At 39.8% G+C, this 18,389-nt stretch overlaps 1 protein-coding gene across 1 annotated transcript in view; it reads right to left on the bottom strand.

The window, feature by feature from the left end:
• Positions 1-18,389, bottom strand: part of SENP6 (SUMO1/sentrin specific peptidase 6) — a gene marked incomplete at its 5' end in the record, with an annotated part of 97,418 nt that overhangs the window by 13,536 nt on the left and 65,493 nt on the right. The window contains 7 exons of the mRNA XM_019538160.1: positions 9,253-9,689; positions 13,210-13,302; positions 13,863-13,985; positions 14,921-15,037; positions 15,119-15,228; positions 15,803-16,029; positions 17,063-17,248. Coding sequence (XP_019393705.1) covers positions 9,253-9,689; positions 13,210-13,302; positions 13,863-13,985; positions 14,921-15,037; positions 15,119-15,228; positions 15,803-16,029; positions 17,063-17,248 — 1,293 coding nt within the window. The remainder of the gene's footprint in view (positions 1-9,252; positions 9,690-13,209; positions 13,303-13,862; positions 13,986-14,920; positions 15,038-15,118; positions 15,229-15,802; positions 16,030-17,062; positions 17,249-18,389) is intronic.

The raw sequence follows: 18,389 nt of genomic DNA, 5'->3' as shown, positions 1-18,389 counted from the left end.
TTAGAACACATGGTCTAGCTGTAAGAGTGAGGTTTTGGAACATTTTAAAAATAATAGCAGGGCATAAAAAACCTCTAAAGAAACTCTATTCTTCCCTCCCTTACCCCCTCCCCCCCGCAAAAAAACAAAAAAACAAAACAAAAAAACCACTACTCCATTTAGGATGAAATTTGATCAGTCTGTGAAAGGGATGTGGCATGGTTGTCCATGACAGCAGGAAGCTGAACTGAGACCTAGAAGGTCCCTTCCCCACCAGTGTTATTTGCTGTAATCTCTCTGCTCCTGACAAGTAGGCAAATAAATACCCACATTTTAAATGTAAGATGGCAAAAATATTTAGTAATTTAGAGATACAAACCACTGAAACTCAAGATGTGCCTACCCCATTCAATCACCATGCTTCTCCAGGCACATGAATTAACCTTTCCATGCCTCTTTCCTCCATCCAACATGCCTGGCTACCAAACACAAAATATTACTAGTGTTTATTATTAGTAAATTAATAGTAATATTATTATTCCTAATATTTTTCTGCAGCTTGGTTAAAGTATCATTGGGCCTAATTCACAAATGCTGTAACAAAAGGACAGCCTTAAAGTAGACTGCCTAGTCAAGACTTACTCTTCTAACCTAAAATGAGTTTTTTGTTGAGACTATTTTCTTGTTTTTACTACTAACTCATTTGATGATGCATTCATTACTCAACTTATGCCAACAGTTTGACCTTGGGTTAGAAAAGAAAGTTTTGTATACCAGGATGTCTAATTTTCAGGAATTTACAAGCATATGAAAATGAACTTGGAATGAAAGCTTTACAGATTTGAGATTCAAGGCATCCCTTGACAGGCTTGAGGAACCCCTCAGAAAATGGCAGCTTAGTTTTCATTCATTTTTTTTTACTCGAAAAAGTAATAGAGCAATTATTCTTCTGCAAAGAACCCAGAACAACCATAACAGGTACAAAATATTTTGTAACATTATAGATTCCTATATGAAACGTCTCGGTTTTATCCTGTGAACCATGTTTGCACACCTAACAATGATAACATTAGTCGCACCTCATAGCATCCTTGAAAAGATCCTGTGACAACACCCTGGTAAGGATCACTGTCCCAAATGGTCTAAGACTATGCAAGGGACTACACTTCTCCCTTAGGCCCCATCATATCCCTTGCAGTGAGCTGACAGCAACTTTCTACAAGTACCATCAATATGCCAAGTCTGCTTGCTGAAAATGCATGCAAGGTCATTCCCAGCAGTTGCTCCTCAAGTTTGGAATTCTATCTCCTGAAGCCTGCCAGAGCTCAGGTCCAGACATTTTTCTGAAGTTCTGCAAGACTTTCCTATTTGATCAGATATTTAGCAAAAAGCTAGGCCAAGATATTGTTGGGGGCAGAGGTGTCACTGTCTTATGTTTATATTCTAGTCCCATTTAAGTTGGGTTTTTTTGTTCCCCTGTTTTGTAAGTATTCTGCTTCTCTAATTATAGGCCACCCTGAACTTAGTCAGGAAGGGCAGATATTCACTGAATAAACTAATAAAAATGTTAAATGATCCTAAGGTAACAAGCCAACTGAGAACAAAGAATGGATGATATACCCACAGTATGGCATACAATACCATATAAAGCAGCAAATTAGAGAAAAGAACTGGGGATGCTTACCTTAATATAACCTCTTGATTCAATGCCATAACAAAAATGGTTAATACAATCTTTGAATGTATATAAAGGGAAATATAAAATAGAGCAAGGCTTTATTATTAATATTGAGTGGCATGTAGAGGCCTTGCTTATGGAACAAGATCCTACTAAGGGCTGTATTTTTTCAATCCGACTGTGAAGAAAAAAAAAAGCAGAAGAGAGAACACTGGATAATATTGATCAGCATGATAAGTAGGTAGCAGTCTCAGCATATTAGAAGTCTAAGCACTGTCAATTTTTGGTATACATCATAACAAAAGACTTGTTTAAAGAGGGAATTAACAAAGGGGTTGTTGATGGGGGGAACAACAAGGTCGTAGTACTGATGTTCACAAGAAGCTTGTCCCTTTTTGGAAGGGCAGCATGAAGGTGCTTGTTTGAAAAACAAACAAACAACAGAGACTGTATCAGTGGTTGACTAGAGACAGAATTTGACTTCAGTATAGTGAGTAAACAAGGATAGGTGGATGAAGGTAAGATGAAAAGGACTTTCAAAAGTAAGAGTTACTTGATCTTGAATGTTATAAAGAAGATTAAAGTCAGTGGAGGGAGACCAAGGAAGGGGTAGTACTGTTAAAGCAACCAGCTTAGAAACAGCAGCTTTCTGGGAGGATATGAAAGGGAAAAATAGCATTTGTCAGAGAAAAAGAATGTTGCACTAACTGAGAAGCGATGAGAGTCTGGACAAGAGTTTTAGGTATACGGATGAATACAAAAGGCCCTCCACCTTAGGTTAGGTGGAGGGGATAAGGAGGGGCAGGGGGTGCAGCAGGTGGGAACAGACAACAAAACACCCCAAACATCAAAGACTTAGAACTTGAAGCTAAACTCAGAGAACTTCAAAGTAAAAAAAGAGGATGCCCAGGTTGCAGAAGAAGAATGAAAGTGTCCCACAGCAATTACAAAGAATAGATTGGTAGCAGATTACAAGGGCTTTTTTTTTTTTTTAGCTATAGTGAACTTGAGGCGATGATCAGGTGTATGTCAAGAAATGTCAGAAAAACAAGATGATATCTGAGGAGGAAACATGTCTGGAGTATGGATGGAGATCTGGGATCATCTTTAGTGATGGTAGCTGAATTTGTGTTTGCAGATGAGATTGCCTGATTACTTGAAGATCAAGTGAAAAGGGAGAAGATAAGAATCACCAAGGACAGAGTCCTCTGGGACCCTCACAGAAAGCTGGTGCAAAGAGTCAAGGACACGACGCACTGAATAAACTTTTAGAGAAGCAGGAGAACACTAAGAGAGAACAGAGTAATTATGCTCTTGTGGCTTCCATTTTTTAAGGGGAAAAAAAGCAGTAAGACTTCTACTAGAACACTATGTCCAGTTCTGGCAACCCCACTTCAAGGAAGTGGAAAAACTCTTGGAAAAGTTCAAAAGAGAACCACAGAAATGACCCTGAAATAAAGATCTGAAATAAATCTTAAGTGATCTAGATCCTCCAAGCTGCTAAGAAGTTTCTCCAGTCTTTACTCAACTTTCCAGTCCTTTTTCTTTATCATCTTCATCACTTGCCTGTGAATCCTTTTGCTGTTTTTTCCCTACTTCTTAAAATACAGTACCCAAAATTGAATGTGGTATTTAGGAGGAGACCTAACCAATCCTGAATAAAGCCTTGACATACAAATGATTTTGTTCATGCATTTGCTTTTTCATCCTAGTAGCACCCTTTCTAGCCATGCTACTGCCAAGCCAGTTATCCTACATTTTGTACTTGTGTGGGGTTTTTTTTCCTTTCCTAAAAATAAGTCTATTATATGTAGTAAACAAATTTGGGCTGCAAGATGCAAATGAGTCTCTTGCTTGGTTCATTTGCTCAGAATTTGTGAGGTCTGAAGCTGATGAGGCAGGGGTTGGAACAATACAAAATGTTGCTCATGTGGTTAAGGCATGTTTGAAAAAATATTTGCCCCACACTGCTATGCAATGATGGGTAAAGGCAACAGCACAAAGTATTTCCAAGCAACTACAAAAGTGAAGTTACTTACCAACAGCTAGAGTTCTTCAAGATGCATTACCCATATGCATATTCTCATTTGTGGGAGGGGGTTCAATTATACAACTGTGCCCCAGAAAATGACATGAACGTATGAGCCCAAAATGATGGGATGCCCAGGGACAGGTGTTTAAAATGGGACTATCCTGGTGACAATGTGACATATGGGCACCCTACCTTAAATTGAATGATTGAATTGAAGTACTTACTATCTCTTCTAATCACAGCATCTGGCAGAGGCTTCTGCAATTGTGTGATGATTTTGCAAAAAGTGTGCATAGAACACTAGCTGGTGGCCCTGGAGATGTTACTTACAGGGCCATTATGCTACTATGGAAGTAAGTTGGGTTTGGTGGAATGAGCTCTTAGCAGTTTCATAGCACAGCTTTGTACAGCTATAGATTTGTTTGCTACCTGTGGGCTGGTATCATTGTGCCTTTACATTTCTTAGCTATTGATCCAATAAGCCATGGAAATTTTCTGAGCAATCTGGTTCTGTGAAGTCAGCAGGCCAAAATTTTCAGTAAGAATAAGCACCAGCAGTTGGCCTGTTGCCCCAAATGAATGCTTCAGGGGAGCTGGAAACTGGGTGTTAGTCCTCAAGGTCACCTTCTCTGTGGAAAAGGTGGTACCATACGGGGGTTTTGCCACAAGAGCTTGGATCTCACACACTCTCCTTACCAACAAAAACACCATTAGAAAGCCTGTTTTCATGGAAAGTGAACAAGGGAACACATTATCATAGGCTCATATGGCCCTCTCATTAGGGATGAGAGAAACAAATTTAGGTTCTATTGCAGAATTAGATTGCTCAGTTTGAGAAAAAATTTCTGGACAGGACCTTAGGGAAACTGAGGCCCTTCAGTGAAAAACTGACTAGCAGGTGAGATGCCTAGAAACCTGCCAGAGAGATGAACTGAGATGAGAGGAAGATCAGCATAGCTGAGGTCCATAAAAGGCCTGGCTAAGATTATCTTTCTTGCCTAACAAGATGAAAATCTGTTCTGCTTCATCAAGCAGGTATGCCTGACAGTCCTTTCTACTGTGGATGAGAACATTTTTAGCTTGAATCAAGCATTCTCACTACCTGAGAAAGCCATCTAGCATTTAAGCTATACAGTAGATGGAACAGAACATCTTCCTTCCTCTCAAAGTCAGCTGGTCTGGACTCGCGAGTTGGCTGGACTTGTTGTCTCAGGTGGTCAAGCTCATTGCCTAGAGCCGGGATCCAAAATGTCATGGAAGGATTATTGAGACTTATTCAGCCCTCTGACTACTACCCCATGCTGCTCATTCACGTGGGCACCAAGGATACTGCCTGAGAAGATCAAAAGTGACTATAGGGCTCTGGGTCCAAAGGTGATGGGGATGGAGGCTCAGGTGGTAATCTTGATACTTCAAGTCAACGGGAAGGGCCTGAGCAGAAGCAGGTGCATCCTGTAGATCAATGCATGGCTGCACAGATGGTGTTGCCAACAAGGATGATCAAAGGATGATGTTCCAAGAAGGATTGCCAGGAAGAAAAGAAATCCACCTGATGACAAGAAGGAAAAGCATCCTTATAGACAGGCTCAGTAAGCTAGTGAGGACAACTTTAAGCTAGTTTCACCAGGGGATGGAGACCAAAGCCCTGATGGAAGTAAGTGGGTGACCTGGAGGAAGCACAAACAGAAGGGGGCAACAAGGGAGGCATTCTCATTTTCTTTCTGAGAAACTAGGGCAATTGGCTTGTTACCTCAGGTGTCTGTACACAAATGCAAGGAGCCTGGGAAACGAGCAGGAAGAATTGAAAAAGTCCTCACACAGTCATGGAACTAACAGATGTAATTGAAAACAACAGAGTTGGCGGGAGCTCGCTTAACTGGAGCATTGTCACAGATGGGTAAAAACTGTTCAGGAAGGACAGGCATGAGAAAATAAGGACAAGTTGCACTTTATTTAAGAGCCATATGGACTGCTCAGAGCTCTAACATGAAAATGGAGATAGGTCCGCTGAAAGTTTCTAGGTTGGGATCAGAGGGAAAAGCTACGAAGGAGATGTCATGGCAGAGGGTCTGCTGTAGACCACCAGACCAGGAGGATGTGGTGAATGAGGCTTTCTTCAAACAGCTAATGGAAGTTTCCCAATCACAGGTCCTGGTTCTCATGGGGGACCCTGACATTCAGCAGTGCACAGGCAATCCAGAAAGTTCTTGGACAGTGTTGGGGACAACTTCCTGGTACATGTGCTGGAGTGGCCAATTGTGGCCGTGCTCTTCTTGACCTGCTGCTTACAAACAGGGAAGGATTGGTGGGGAATGTAGTAGTCGATGGCAACATGGGCAGCCGCAATCACGAGGTGCTTGAGTTCAGGATCCTGAGCAAAGGTAGGAAGAACAGAAGAGTAAGGACCCTGGACTTCAGAAAAGCAGACTTTGACTCATTCAGGGAACTCATGGGCAGGATCCTATGGGAGGCAAGTGTGAGAGGGAGAGGAGTCCAGGAGAGCCGGCTGAACTTTAGAGAAACCTTACTTAGGGTGCAGAAACAAGCCATCCCAACACGCAGGAATACTAGCTTGTAGGGCAGAAGACCAGGTTAGCTTAGCAAACTCTTCAGTATGCTAAAACCCAAAAAGGAAGCTTATAAGAAGTGGAATCTTGGGCAAACAACGAAGGAGGAGTATACGAGTATTGCTTGGGCACGCAAGGATGAAGTCACAAAGGCCAACTGGAGTTGCAGCTAGCAAGAGATGTGAAGGCTAACAAAAAGGGTTTCTACAAGTATGTCAGCAACAAGAGAAGGATGAGGGAAAGTGTGGAGATAAATCTAGTGACAGAGCATGCAGAAAAGGCTGAAGTACTCAATGCTTTTTCACCTCAGTCTTCCCAGGCAAGGTCATCTCCCAGACTACTGCACCTGGCACCACAGTTTAGAGGGGAGTCAAGCAACCAACACTGGCAAAAGAACAGGTTACAGATAGGGGTGCACCAATGAAGATTTTTCTTGGCCGATACCAACAGCTGATGATTAATCAACCACATCAGCCAATGCTGATCCAATAACTGATATTTAGTAACGGTGCAAGGCATTTTAAGCTACTGACATAAACCTTTCTTTTGTTTGTTTTGCATATATGCCTCCTGCCTGCCTAAGGATCTTCTTATTCCCCATGCACTTCACTCCCATGCCCACACCCACAGCTCCTACCTGCAGCCTCGCTCCCCGCACAGCCTGTGCTGCCGTCCTGAGTGGGAGGGGTGGACCTTCACACAGACAGCAGTGCCAGGTACATTTGGAGTTCCATCGCACACCACTGCCTCAGTGCCAGCAGGTCCCATATAGCCAAGCTCCTGCGGCTGCCAGGGAGAAGTCACTTCTGCAAAGGCACCCGGTACAGAAGAGAACCATGCCTTTGAAAAGTGGGCCTTCACAGTAGCATGGATCTCTTTGAGGAAGCCCAAACCTCACAACATATATCACAGCTGCCACAGCTGTTCTGCACCCACCACAGGGCCCTTCATATTGCAGATAGTCATCCTCGCACCTCTAGAGCATGCGATTCAATCTTTCTATTGTCTCAAAAATCACACTGACCAGGAGAGCCTGGGAGTTAATCATTCTGAATTGGAGGCTCATGTAGGAATTGGATGAATGGTGGCAAGGAAGTAGACACTCTAAATCAAGACACAAACCTACGCCCTGGATGCAATAAGGGTATTATTGACACCAGTGATCACTGTGAACTTGTAAGTCTATGGATTCCTCATTCCCTCTTGCTGAACTGGCTCAGTCTCCTGGTTTTTTTGTCCTTATTCAACTTGTGATTCTCACTCCCTACCACAACTATTAAGGGTCAGGATGAGTCTGCAGGTAACTCAGTACACCTGGAAGGGATTTTGTCCCTTTCATCTGCCTTCCTGGCAGTTGAGTGGCAAGATGCAGGGGTTTTGCCATCCATCATCTTAGCTGAATCTATGATTGCCTCAATTAATGGGCAAGGTTTATCTTGCAACACCCAAATGGCAATCTATGTCAACCAGGGAATTTGACTGTTCTGAAATGTTCTATGGGGAAGATTCTCAGAGTGTCTGTGACTCTTTCTATTAGTTTGTGGAAACCCCCAATATCTATGGAGGATTTGGGTGCTGACTGAACTAAAGTGGGTCTTGGACAGAAGTATTCCCTTGACTGTCTTTTTTTTTTTTTTGCTATGGGTACTGAATGGTCACTGCAACTCAGGGAAAAACAAAAACTTTTCTTCCAGAACATGAGTACAGGTTTTGAAAGACAAGTGTCCCTCTGGACTATTGAGGGAGCTACTGAAAGCTCCAAGGCCAGACAGGTACAGGTAGTTATGCTGGGAGATATAGTGCTGAAATGTTAGGGTTTGCTGATTAATCCATGCAGTCCCCGTCTTTTCATGAACGCATGCAGTACCAGAAGTGGCTGTGAACCTGGGCTTAAGAAAGTTCCTAGATAGCATTCAAATTGAGAGAGTTCTGCCAGTGCTGGCAACAGGACCCATGCTGGGTGAAGTGGAACACCCATTACTGGTGACTTTCTCTTTGGCATGAATGATCAGAGGTAGGAGACAGAGGAAAAAATGGGAGAGGGAGAAGCTGGAACCAATGGAAGACAGATGAGACTGCAGGCTATCCCAGAAAGAAAAAAAAAAAAAAACAACCTCACACAGATTTCCTGAGAAGACAAAACTATAGAAGATATTTAAAAAAAGTAGTACAGGTCTGTAGTCCTTCCTAAGTTTTGAAATTGCTAGGACACACAAGCAGTTCTGTCTATAGCCAGATTGAGAGGAACTGGAAGTGCACACAGCCCTTTATCCTTTCAGTACTGGAGCATAGGATGGGGCACGGTGAATGCACACTCTTTGGATACTGGCAAGGCAAAAAACAAAAACAAAAAACCCTCTGGTCAAAGCACAGGGTGCAAGACCCCATAGATGAGAATGTGTACGTAGACAATTACTTGAAGAATTTTAGCCTCTTAATTTTCTGTGTGCCTGGTTTGAATCACCTGGGGATTGATTTCCACAGGTGTGGAGCTCTCAGAACTATAACTGAGGACAGTGGGAGCTTAGAGATTTAACACTTCTGGGTGTGGGGGGTGGGAGAGAACCACAACAACCAACCAACCAACGAAGTTGTATACACCTAGTTGGTCAGTCTACCACCGTGGTACTCAAAGTGAGATAACAATCCTGAAAATGACTTAATATGTGCTCACATTTAAAATGGAGTTTAATAACTCCATTTCTTTCTAGGATCTTAATAATTAGCACAAGGCCATTAATGTTTGTGAAATACCCATATAGCTGTGTTAATCCCATGAGGAGATCACTCTCTCTCACGCAGCACTTATTTCTTGAAGTCCTGCCCATCACGTAACACTGAAGGTGAAGAAAAATGTTAAAGTGAGAAGTATCAAAAGAAAATGTCGGGAAAGAAAAAAAAAGTTGCACAGCTGAGATACCATGCTTTTTATGACAAACTTACTGTAATTCATCTTCTACCCTTAAGCATTCCACTAAACTTGTAAAATGACATACCCATAGGTTGTGCGGTGGTTCTATATTCACTCTGCATGTCATTTTCATCTGTAGTCCTATGATCAAGTTTATGACATGCAGATTCCACAGGCGCAGGTTCTTCTGCATCACTGTCTATTTGGTTTACTTTTTTAGAACCGCTTTTCCCCCTACAAGGGCTTCTCCGACAATATGGTAAATCGCTGTCCTCTGTTTCAGTGTTCAGCTCAGGTAAACACATATTATGCTTTTTGCTCAGCATCTTCTTTACCGTAGACTTGGAAGGAGAGCTTTGTGAAGTAGTATCAAACTCATTTGGCAAAGGAGATGGAGAATTAATATCTCTTTCTGAAGAGGCTTTTATCTGCACTGCAGCATTTTCATGGTAGTGGGGATTTGGCTCATATCTGGATTTTTCTAAACCAGGAAAACAGATGACAGCCAGAAACCAGTGGGCGCTACAAAAGGAAAAAAAATGAGTTAAGAGCAATTAATAAATACATTACTTAATTTTTAAGGTTAAATAAAAGCAAATAAAAACTCGTTAGCGGTGACTGACTGTGAGATTGGTTGATTTGTTTTTCACTTTCCTGAACATATTTGCTTTAAGAGTCCACAATTCTCTCTCCAAAGGCAGGATTTTCACTACCAAATTTGTTAGTCAGATATGATTTTTTTTTTTAAAAAAGGAACCTACCTGGGTTTTCCTTTAAATTTGCTCATACTTCAAAGTTCTTCCTCCTTTGAAGCTTAAAACAGGGAGTTTTTAATTAATCTTCTGTTCTATATGGTGTGAATTGATTAAATGTAGAGCTAATTTAAGGTTGTACATAGGTTCAGTGCTAGCAGCCCAGCTAGCCAGACCTGCAGCTAACATGGCCAACTGTCCTCCCTTCTCCAGAACGTCTTGTCACTTACTAAAGCACAAAGTCAAGCTATACATTATATAGATGAATCAGAGTTTTAAGTAGTGGGTCCCTGCCACCTCCTGACCCCAAATTAGGGACCGAATTCTCAGCAGTCAGTGGTAATTAGGTTCCTAAATTGTTGCTGAAAGTGGTATTTAGTATGCTGAAAACTCCACCTTTTTCTTATTTCTTCCAAATGCACAAATTAAGCTACTGGAGGTAAATGCTGTGCCAAATGCAAACATTTCACGTGTCAAGTTGTTCCCGTGTTTAATATAAGCATTACCATCAACTTGTAAAACAGCCTGGCAAAGTTCACTGGTATCTAAATGAAAATGACTGACTACTTCAACTTCTGAATTATAGTCTTCTATGCTGGAGATTTCCATCATTAGCAGCTGAATCAATACATCAAATGATCTTAAAATGGCATCATAGTACAGTTGAGTCCAAATCGCCCATCTGGTTCTATCAAGTATTCTCACAAATCTTCCTTCAATCACTTTTCCTTGCTCTTTATCCCACAGTTCCCAACAAAACTGCTGCAAGCCACAATTGTGTAGGATTTTGAGAAGACTTTCCGGAAGCAGAGATCAAACTCCAGTAACCCCATAAAAAAAGTCAGCCACATCTACAGCATATCAGTTCTCTCTACACACCACATTTATGCTGAAGTTAATGTGCATTGATCCCCTATGCCCAGCAGCTGGGACAGAGCTGTCAGGCATAGGACTTTGACAATCAGCTGTCAGCCCTGGCCCCAGACCACACCAGGACCAGTTTGAATCCCTGGTGCAGTCCCAGGGCAAGAGCTGACAATCAGCTGATCACTGGTCCTGGCTAAATGTACAAGTACTTGTCTTTCAATTTGCTAGTGCAGGAAGAACCCAGATTTATGATCCTGGACTTCCCCTGCATTGGCCAGTAGTAATGATGCGATTGGAATCTGATTTCTGATCCCAAATCATGCTTTCTGCCATGCACAGGTGTAATGGTAGGAGGTGTGATTGTTGGGATGGGGAAATGAGATCCCATCATGCCATTACACAAATATAAGCTGGGACCATCCTGAAAACCGAGGACAGGCTGGATCTCCCAAAAAAGTGCAGCTCAAGTATACTGGAAGTATATTTGGAGAGGTGGAAAAGAAATTCAAACAACAGAACTCCTACTGCATAACAGAGAAGTTCAGGGGCTCTCTGGGTCCCTGGAGTAACCTGCACCCTACTTCTTTCAAGACGCAGAGTTTAGTCAACACAATGAGAGAGTGGCTGGAGATGGAGAATACAAAGCAGAGGGTACAAACTTTCCAAAAGTAGGAAGAAATTTTCTGCATCTTTGAGGTGATGAGGCTCTGGTTCCTGCAGTATCAGGCCACCAGAATAAGATTTCTGGTCACCATGGAAACTGAATAATAGGTAGCCACCCCAGTGAAAATGGCATTCGCCTGGGGGGTCGCAAGTTCATGGGGGTACTTTGGCACGGAACCTGAGCACTGCAATACATATAATGGCACATGCGCCACAGGGCGTGGAAGGATTTGAACAACTGATATGCAAGAAATATCCTGTAGTTTTAGAAATGACATGCAATTTTTATCTAGGCCCCCTTCATCAAAGCCAGGGACAAGAACAGAAAAAGTGTGATGCAAACCTTATTAGGTAATCAGAGTCAGCCCTTAGCTGGTCAAACTGAATGCTTACGAAAAAGGCATGTTTCAAGAATTTTTGAAAACTGGCTTTTTCATACACTTGCATAAAAAGCACACATTTCATTGGAACGAACTGAACCTGAATCATCGTAGGTTCCCTTTGATTCTGCATACCAATTGTTCTGTAGGTTATGGAGCCATACCTCTGAAGACAAAGATAGAAACTGGTTTTGCTACATATTCAGCAGGTACAGAACGGTCTACATAGGCTTGTATTAGTACCTGAATGCCTCACAAACAAATTTATCTGTAAGATAGTGCTGTGACATAGGGAATAATTATACCCCTTTTTATAAGTGATGTACAGAGGCAGAAAGATTAAGCAACTGCCCACATCACAAGCAGCTTACAGCAGTTAAGAACTGAATCCAAATCTCTGAAATCCCAGTCTAGCATTTTCGTCATGTAACCATCCTTGTGTACTTGAAAGATTAACAGCAGGTAGCAATGCCTAATACTATTGCAATCCCTTTGAGTTCAGCAACATGGGTATTTTAGTTTCTGCCTGTTGTAGTACATACAACTTTAAAAAACAGATGGTGGTACTTACAAAAACTATGGAGAAAGGACATCTCCAGGTACCATGAAGCCCCTGCCAGCCATATGGCCACCAGGGAAGGAGCAAAAATTGGAAACTGGAGAAGGGAGGAAAAGTCCAGAGCAGCAGCATTGGGAATGATAGGAGAAAACAGTAGCTGGACTTCAGGTTGCATGTTAACCTCTTAGGGGCCTTTGAAGCCCTTGGGCCAACACTTGGACAGCCCTGATCTGGACTCTACTTCCTTAGCTTTACTTTTGAAAAAGTTGAGATTTATTACATCCACTGCTCTCCCCTGCACCTATAAGGCTTGGTTGGGCATAATTTGCTTTTGTCAAATTAATGATGGCTGTTACTCATCACTTTGTTATCCTTTGGGTACTTGGAAAAATATTCTTTGATGATATAACTCAATCATCTTTCCATATATCAAAGTTGGACAGATCAGTAATTTCCTAGCGCCCTCCTGTTTGTACAGATACAAACTATATTTGCCCTTTTCCAGTGGGCTGAGATCTCACTCGACTTCCATTTTCCCCAAAGACAACAGTTAATATTTTTACAATTACTTTGGTCAACTCCTTGAGTACTCCAAGAGAATTTCATCATGCCCTGCAACAGCATGTTACAATTGTCACTGCACTTACTCTTTTGGATTACTCTTTTTTTTTTAAATCAATTTTTGCAGAGAGACTGATTTTCCTGCAAGGCAAATACTGCTTTAACTTTGTGTGCAAACACTATAACCTTGCTTAGTTTAAAAAACTGGCAACCCAGCTAGTCACTATCACACATATGAATAAAAGACAGTTCTTACTTACGCTTCATTAAGGGGAACAAAAATAAAATCCTTCTCAAAAATGTCAACATGCCGTGTCCAAGTTTTCACTCGCCCATGTCGTTTTTGTTGTATCCTAAAAGAAGACACCAGAAAGACCCAGTAGATATTTAATATTATACAATTTCTTATGTAAAATTTTTTTCACTCTATTTTGTGATTTGTTATATTATTATTCTCATTTTAAGACTATTTTTCTGGACATTTTGGCTGTTTGCAGATGCTAAAAAATCCAAAAACAACCCCCCCCCCCCCCCAAAGGCAATTAAAACTGGGCATGTTCCTGTGCCAAGCACAGTACATACCCAGAAGAAGCAGCATGTTAGTTGCACCCAGCTTGCCTGACATCTGTATAGATTGGGCACTTTAGTGGGGCTTTCTTAGCACTTTTATTTAATAGCTGATTGCAAGCAGCCTGTTATATTAGCAACACGAAAGAAAAAACATTTTTTAAGATTCTTACTGCATATTTTACATTTATTATAGTTTTTGGGATAAGACTTCTTGGAGTATTGCTAGCATCACTGACTAAAAGAAAAATTCCATGCATTGCTCTTACTAGTTTTATTTCTGCAGTGTCAGTGGTCTTTGTTATTTTTAGCTCTTTATAATTAAGAGACTTTCTACCAGACTTACGAGAGGCTGGAAGTTTCATGAAGATTTCTCCTTTCTCTTTGATTAAGGCGTTTATAAAAGAATGAGCTGAACACGTGTATTCTATCAGCATCTTCTTTTTTCAATTTTTCAAGTACCAAATACCTATTTAAGAAAAATACGTTAATTAATATACAATCCCTGCAATCTTCACTCCTTTGTACAGGTCAGTATTACTCAACAAAGTGACAAAGACTGCCACACAGTGGCTATTCTAACTAAACATCAGCAGAACCCTGCCAACTTTCCTAGTTAAACTGGACTGAACTGTAACAATGGTAGAACTATTTAATGAACTGCAGTCAAGGAAATGAATGCACTGCTTGCTACCACCCAGAGCAGCAGTTCTACTGAAGCAATTTTGTTTTCTGAGATTATGTTAGTACTTTACTTGCCTTCCTCTTTCTTTTTGGAGGGGGGGGGAGGGAGGGTTAACTTCTGTTTTTGTGGTATGGTAGATTTAAACTTATGTTAGTAGGCCATTGGCATAACACTGAATATACTGCAGCTCTGCTACAAAATAAGAATAGAAGTAATATTAATGTCCCAAGACTGAAGCACTCAGTATTCTCTGCTCCTCTAAAATACATTTTAATATACTGAAGATGCATAAACACAACAAACACAAGAAAAGCCACATAAAACAGGAAACTGAAAGACTATACAAATATACCTGCCAAAACATCAAAATAATTCAGTTCTACAGCACACAAGTTTGGTTCTGAACATTTTTATTTAACTTGTATAGAGGAAGGTCTGACTAAGGTTTTTCTTCTTTATAGTTATTCCTACTATTCCTCTTCATCTTAAGTGTATAGACATGTGCTAAAGAACCTTGCTTTAAATTAAGAAAGGATTCAACAAGGATAAACAGGTCAAAATCCAAAAGAATACATTTTCTTGCAGGAATACAAAAGTTTTGTAATAATTGGTAGATATATACAGTGAAAAACCAACTGAACTATAGAACTTGAATGTGAAACTATTTCAATATCCACAGTAACAGCACACTAAAGACTAGCTTGAAGTAACAAACTTACTTTAAATAAAAATCAATAATAACATCATTTAAAAATTCTCCTTCATTTAGGCAATGGAGGTCTTCATTGGTCACAGAAATACCACCTTTAGCTGGAGGAGGTGGATAAACTATCAACCTGCAAAGAAAAATACATTAAACACATATGAAACACCAATAACCATTGAAAAACACTGCAGATAAAAGAAAGATGTCTTACTTTTCTATAGGACCGATAAATACTGTATGCGGCTCTCCAATTTCATCCTCTTCATCAAAAAACTGGAATGGTGTTTTATTTCGCAGCTGCATTTTAGATTCAGAAACAACCTTATAAAATAAAGTAATAAATAATAAAGTAATATTTATTTACATGACCTATTCATTCAAAAAATTAAAATAATAAATCCTTGACATTCCCCCTCCCAAATGAACACATCTCACTGTTCAAAAAGAATGCTTTGAGATGCTAAGCACAGCATTTTTCTAATCAAATGAAAATACTGTTAAGAACCACAGTCTAAAATTTATGTTTTCCTTCCCTTTGTTAGTTCATTTGTCATACTTATGTCAGTCTCACTGGCAGACTAACCAAAGTGGAAGTAGGTCAAAATTTTGCAAGCTCTTGGAGAGTTAAATTTAGTTTAAAGAAAGCATTGATTACATTTGGCTACAAATACAAAAGCATTATTTATTTATTTTGGAATTTTACAAAACATTATTACACCTTTAGGGGAAACTCTGGAACATGAAATGTTCTAATTAAAAGCCAGAACCACAAACACATCTGCTAGAAGACAACTGTTCCTAATGATACAGCACAGTCTTTTAACTAGTGTAGTTACAATCAAAATGACATCACAAGTCATGGAATTTTGGTCCAAAACAAAAGATACATGATTACATTTTTAATTTTGTTTTCTTTATGAGCAGGGCTTCCTTTGGAGTTGTCGTCCATGAACTTTGTAAAGGCAACAAGCCTATTATTAGCTTCTTCAAAGGAAATTTTCACAAAGAAGTCAGAAATTTTGTTCCTGTTACCAATGTCAGTAATAATTTTTTCAAATATTGTATTTGCATGAGGATCGGGACTAGTCTCAAAAATTAAAATGATGTACTGTTCTTCTGCATCTAAGGAAAATAGATACAAAATTATTAGTTTAACACATGCAAATGAAAAACCTATTTACAAAATACTATTAAAAAGCCTCAAACTAAAACACACACATTAAAATAGTACAATCAATATCTTTTAGATTGCACTTCTGGTATCCTAGGCCTAAATTTCAGGAGGCACTAAAACCTAAGAGATTTGATTTCATAAGCATTACATGTATTCACCTCTTGCGGGGGGGAGGGTAGGGAATCAGTCTAATCATATTGAGGAGGTTCAAATGGACTCTTGTGCCTAGTCAAACATCTAAACTAGATTTGTTATATAACCTAAATACAGATAAGTTGGGACTTAGAAACACACTCTTTTCCAAATAAAAAAATTCACACAACAGAAGTATAACACACTGAAGTGAATGGTAAGAAGAAATACCATTTAAACAACAGTACAATTTCCTTGTTAATCAGGCAACTCTCTTACAGCTAAAAAGAGAGAGAGAGAGAGAGAGAGAGAGAGAGAGAGAGAGAGAGAGAGTGAGTGAGTGAGTGAGTGAGTGAGTGAGTGAGTGAGTGAGTGAGTGAGTGAGTGAGTGTGTAAAAAAACACCCTTATGCAATGATATGAAATATAATTTGGAGGAGTCTTTTTCACAAACTAAACATCATTCATGAGTGCATTCCACTTTGCATAGTATTTACATGTAGGCAAAAGTATCTGCAATTTAAGTGGCCATGAAAACAATTTGGATCTGGTCCCTCCTCATGAAAAAGTAACAGTTCAGAAACAAAACCTACTCTACTGTCTTCAGGTAAAAATGAGTATAAAAATGATAATATTTATGAGTGGAGTAAAAAAATTGAATGTTTCAGGAATGTTTTAAGGTGTAATGTCACAACTGAGTAGGCAGGTAACAGTATCTGACTTAGGAATCATAGAGAAATAGGGTTCAAAGGGACCTCCAGAGATCATCTAGACCAACCCCCTGCTCTAAAAGATAACACAAATATTAAAATACTAAGTTAGAGTGAAAGCCTAATTTACATTTACTTACTCAGTCCTTCACAGTCATACCAGACATTATCCTTCTCTCTACTCATCTTCAATTGGGATCTCAGGCTAATACAGGCAGCTGGTACTGTTTGCAGAAAGACTACTGGTAATTTTCGTACACCACACCATTCACATTTGGTAAGTTCAGAAGTTTTTAAATTAATTTCTCGGATATCACTTCCTGACTCTAAAAGAAAACCATGCATTAGTATTTAAAGCCTACCTGAAACATAGGATAGCCCTTTACAGTTTCTCTTTTTAGTTTCAGTGAGAAATGACAACCTGTTTGTCTGTTGCAACCATAAGAACCTTTAACAATTTGAAATTCACAAACATCTTGGATGCAATTACTACTTACATGTTCAAAAAGTGTGTTAGATTCTATTATCAATAGACAGGAAAAAATGAAAATCTGATGCAAAGAAAGATTTCCTTTTAATCCACTCATTAATCCATGGAAGAAGGTTTACAGGACAGCATTTGCAAAGAATACTATAATTTCTTTTCTGCATCATTGCTCCACTCCCTACCAGATTTGCACCTGTTGGACTGCACCTCTCCCTCTTTGCAGTTGCTGGAGGGAAGAAAAGGAAAAGAAGCAGCAGCCACCTTACAGCAACCCCATGCTTCTATTCTGGATTGAAAATCAGTTCTCTCACTTAAAACACGCATCCTAACTTCAGCAAACTAATTTTTTTGGGAAAGGTATGGGTGGTATATGAGTAAATACAGTAGTTAACTTAAATAGGTTTTTGCCTGTGGTATGACACAGTTCTAAAAATGCACCTATGAAATGCTCTTGTACAAAACCAAACTCTCTTTCCCCAAGTCTCTGTTGCCCAAGAGTTTTTACAAAAATGGAAAAGGGAGGGAGGGAGGGAGGGAAAGATACAGAGACATACTAATGGATTTTGTTTCTAAAAAAATAAAAAGGTGAATCCCCCACCTCCCCACCCCCAATTTATAGCTATATGTCAGCTGAGAAAACCAAGATCCTGTTCTCAATATTGTTACAGCCAGAAAAATGTTACTTAGTAAACTTTTGAACACTATACCAATCAATATTATATTTTCAGAGAACATGCTAAGCATCAATGTAGAGAATAGTATCTATTTGGGCAAAAATTAGAAAAAGCGGAGGGAAACATGGAAACCCTGGGAATTAATACACACAGCAGCTTCTATTAACTTGCCCGCAGATCAATGAAATGCTTGATGGCAGCTACTAACATCTGATAGCATAACAGTACACCCTTACCTCAGCTCACCAATCCTATAATGGCATTTAACTTATTTAATGGCTTATTTTTCAGACAAAGTAAAGAAAT

Source organism: Crocodylus porosus, unplaced genomic scaffold, assembly GCF_001723895.1.
Source record: "Crocodylus porosus isolate Cpor-Errol unplaced genomic scaffold, CroPor_comp1, whole genome shotgun sequence".
Lineage (NCBI taxonomy): Eukaryota > Metazoa > Chordata > Crocodylia > Crocodylidae > Crocodylus > Crocodylus porosus.
The sequence above is the reverse complement of the archived record's forward strand: the minus strand, read 5'-3'. Positions and strand labels throughout refer to the sequence as shown.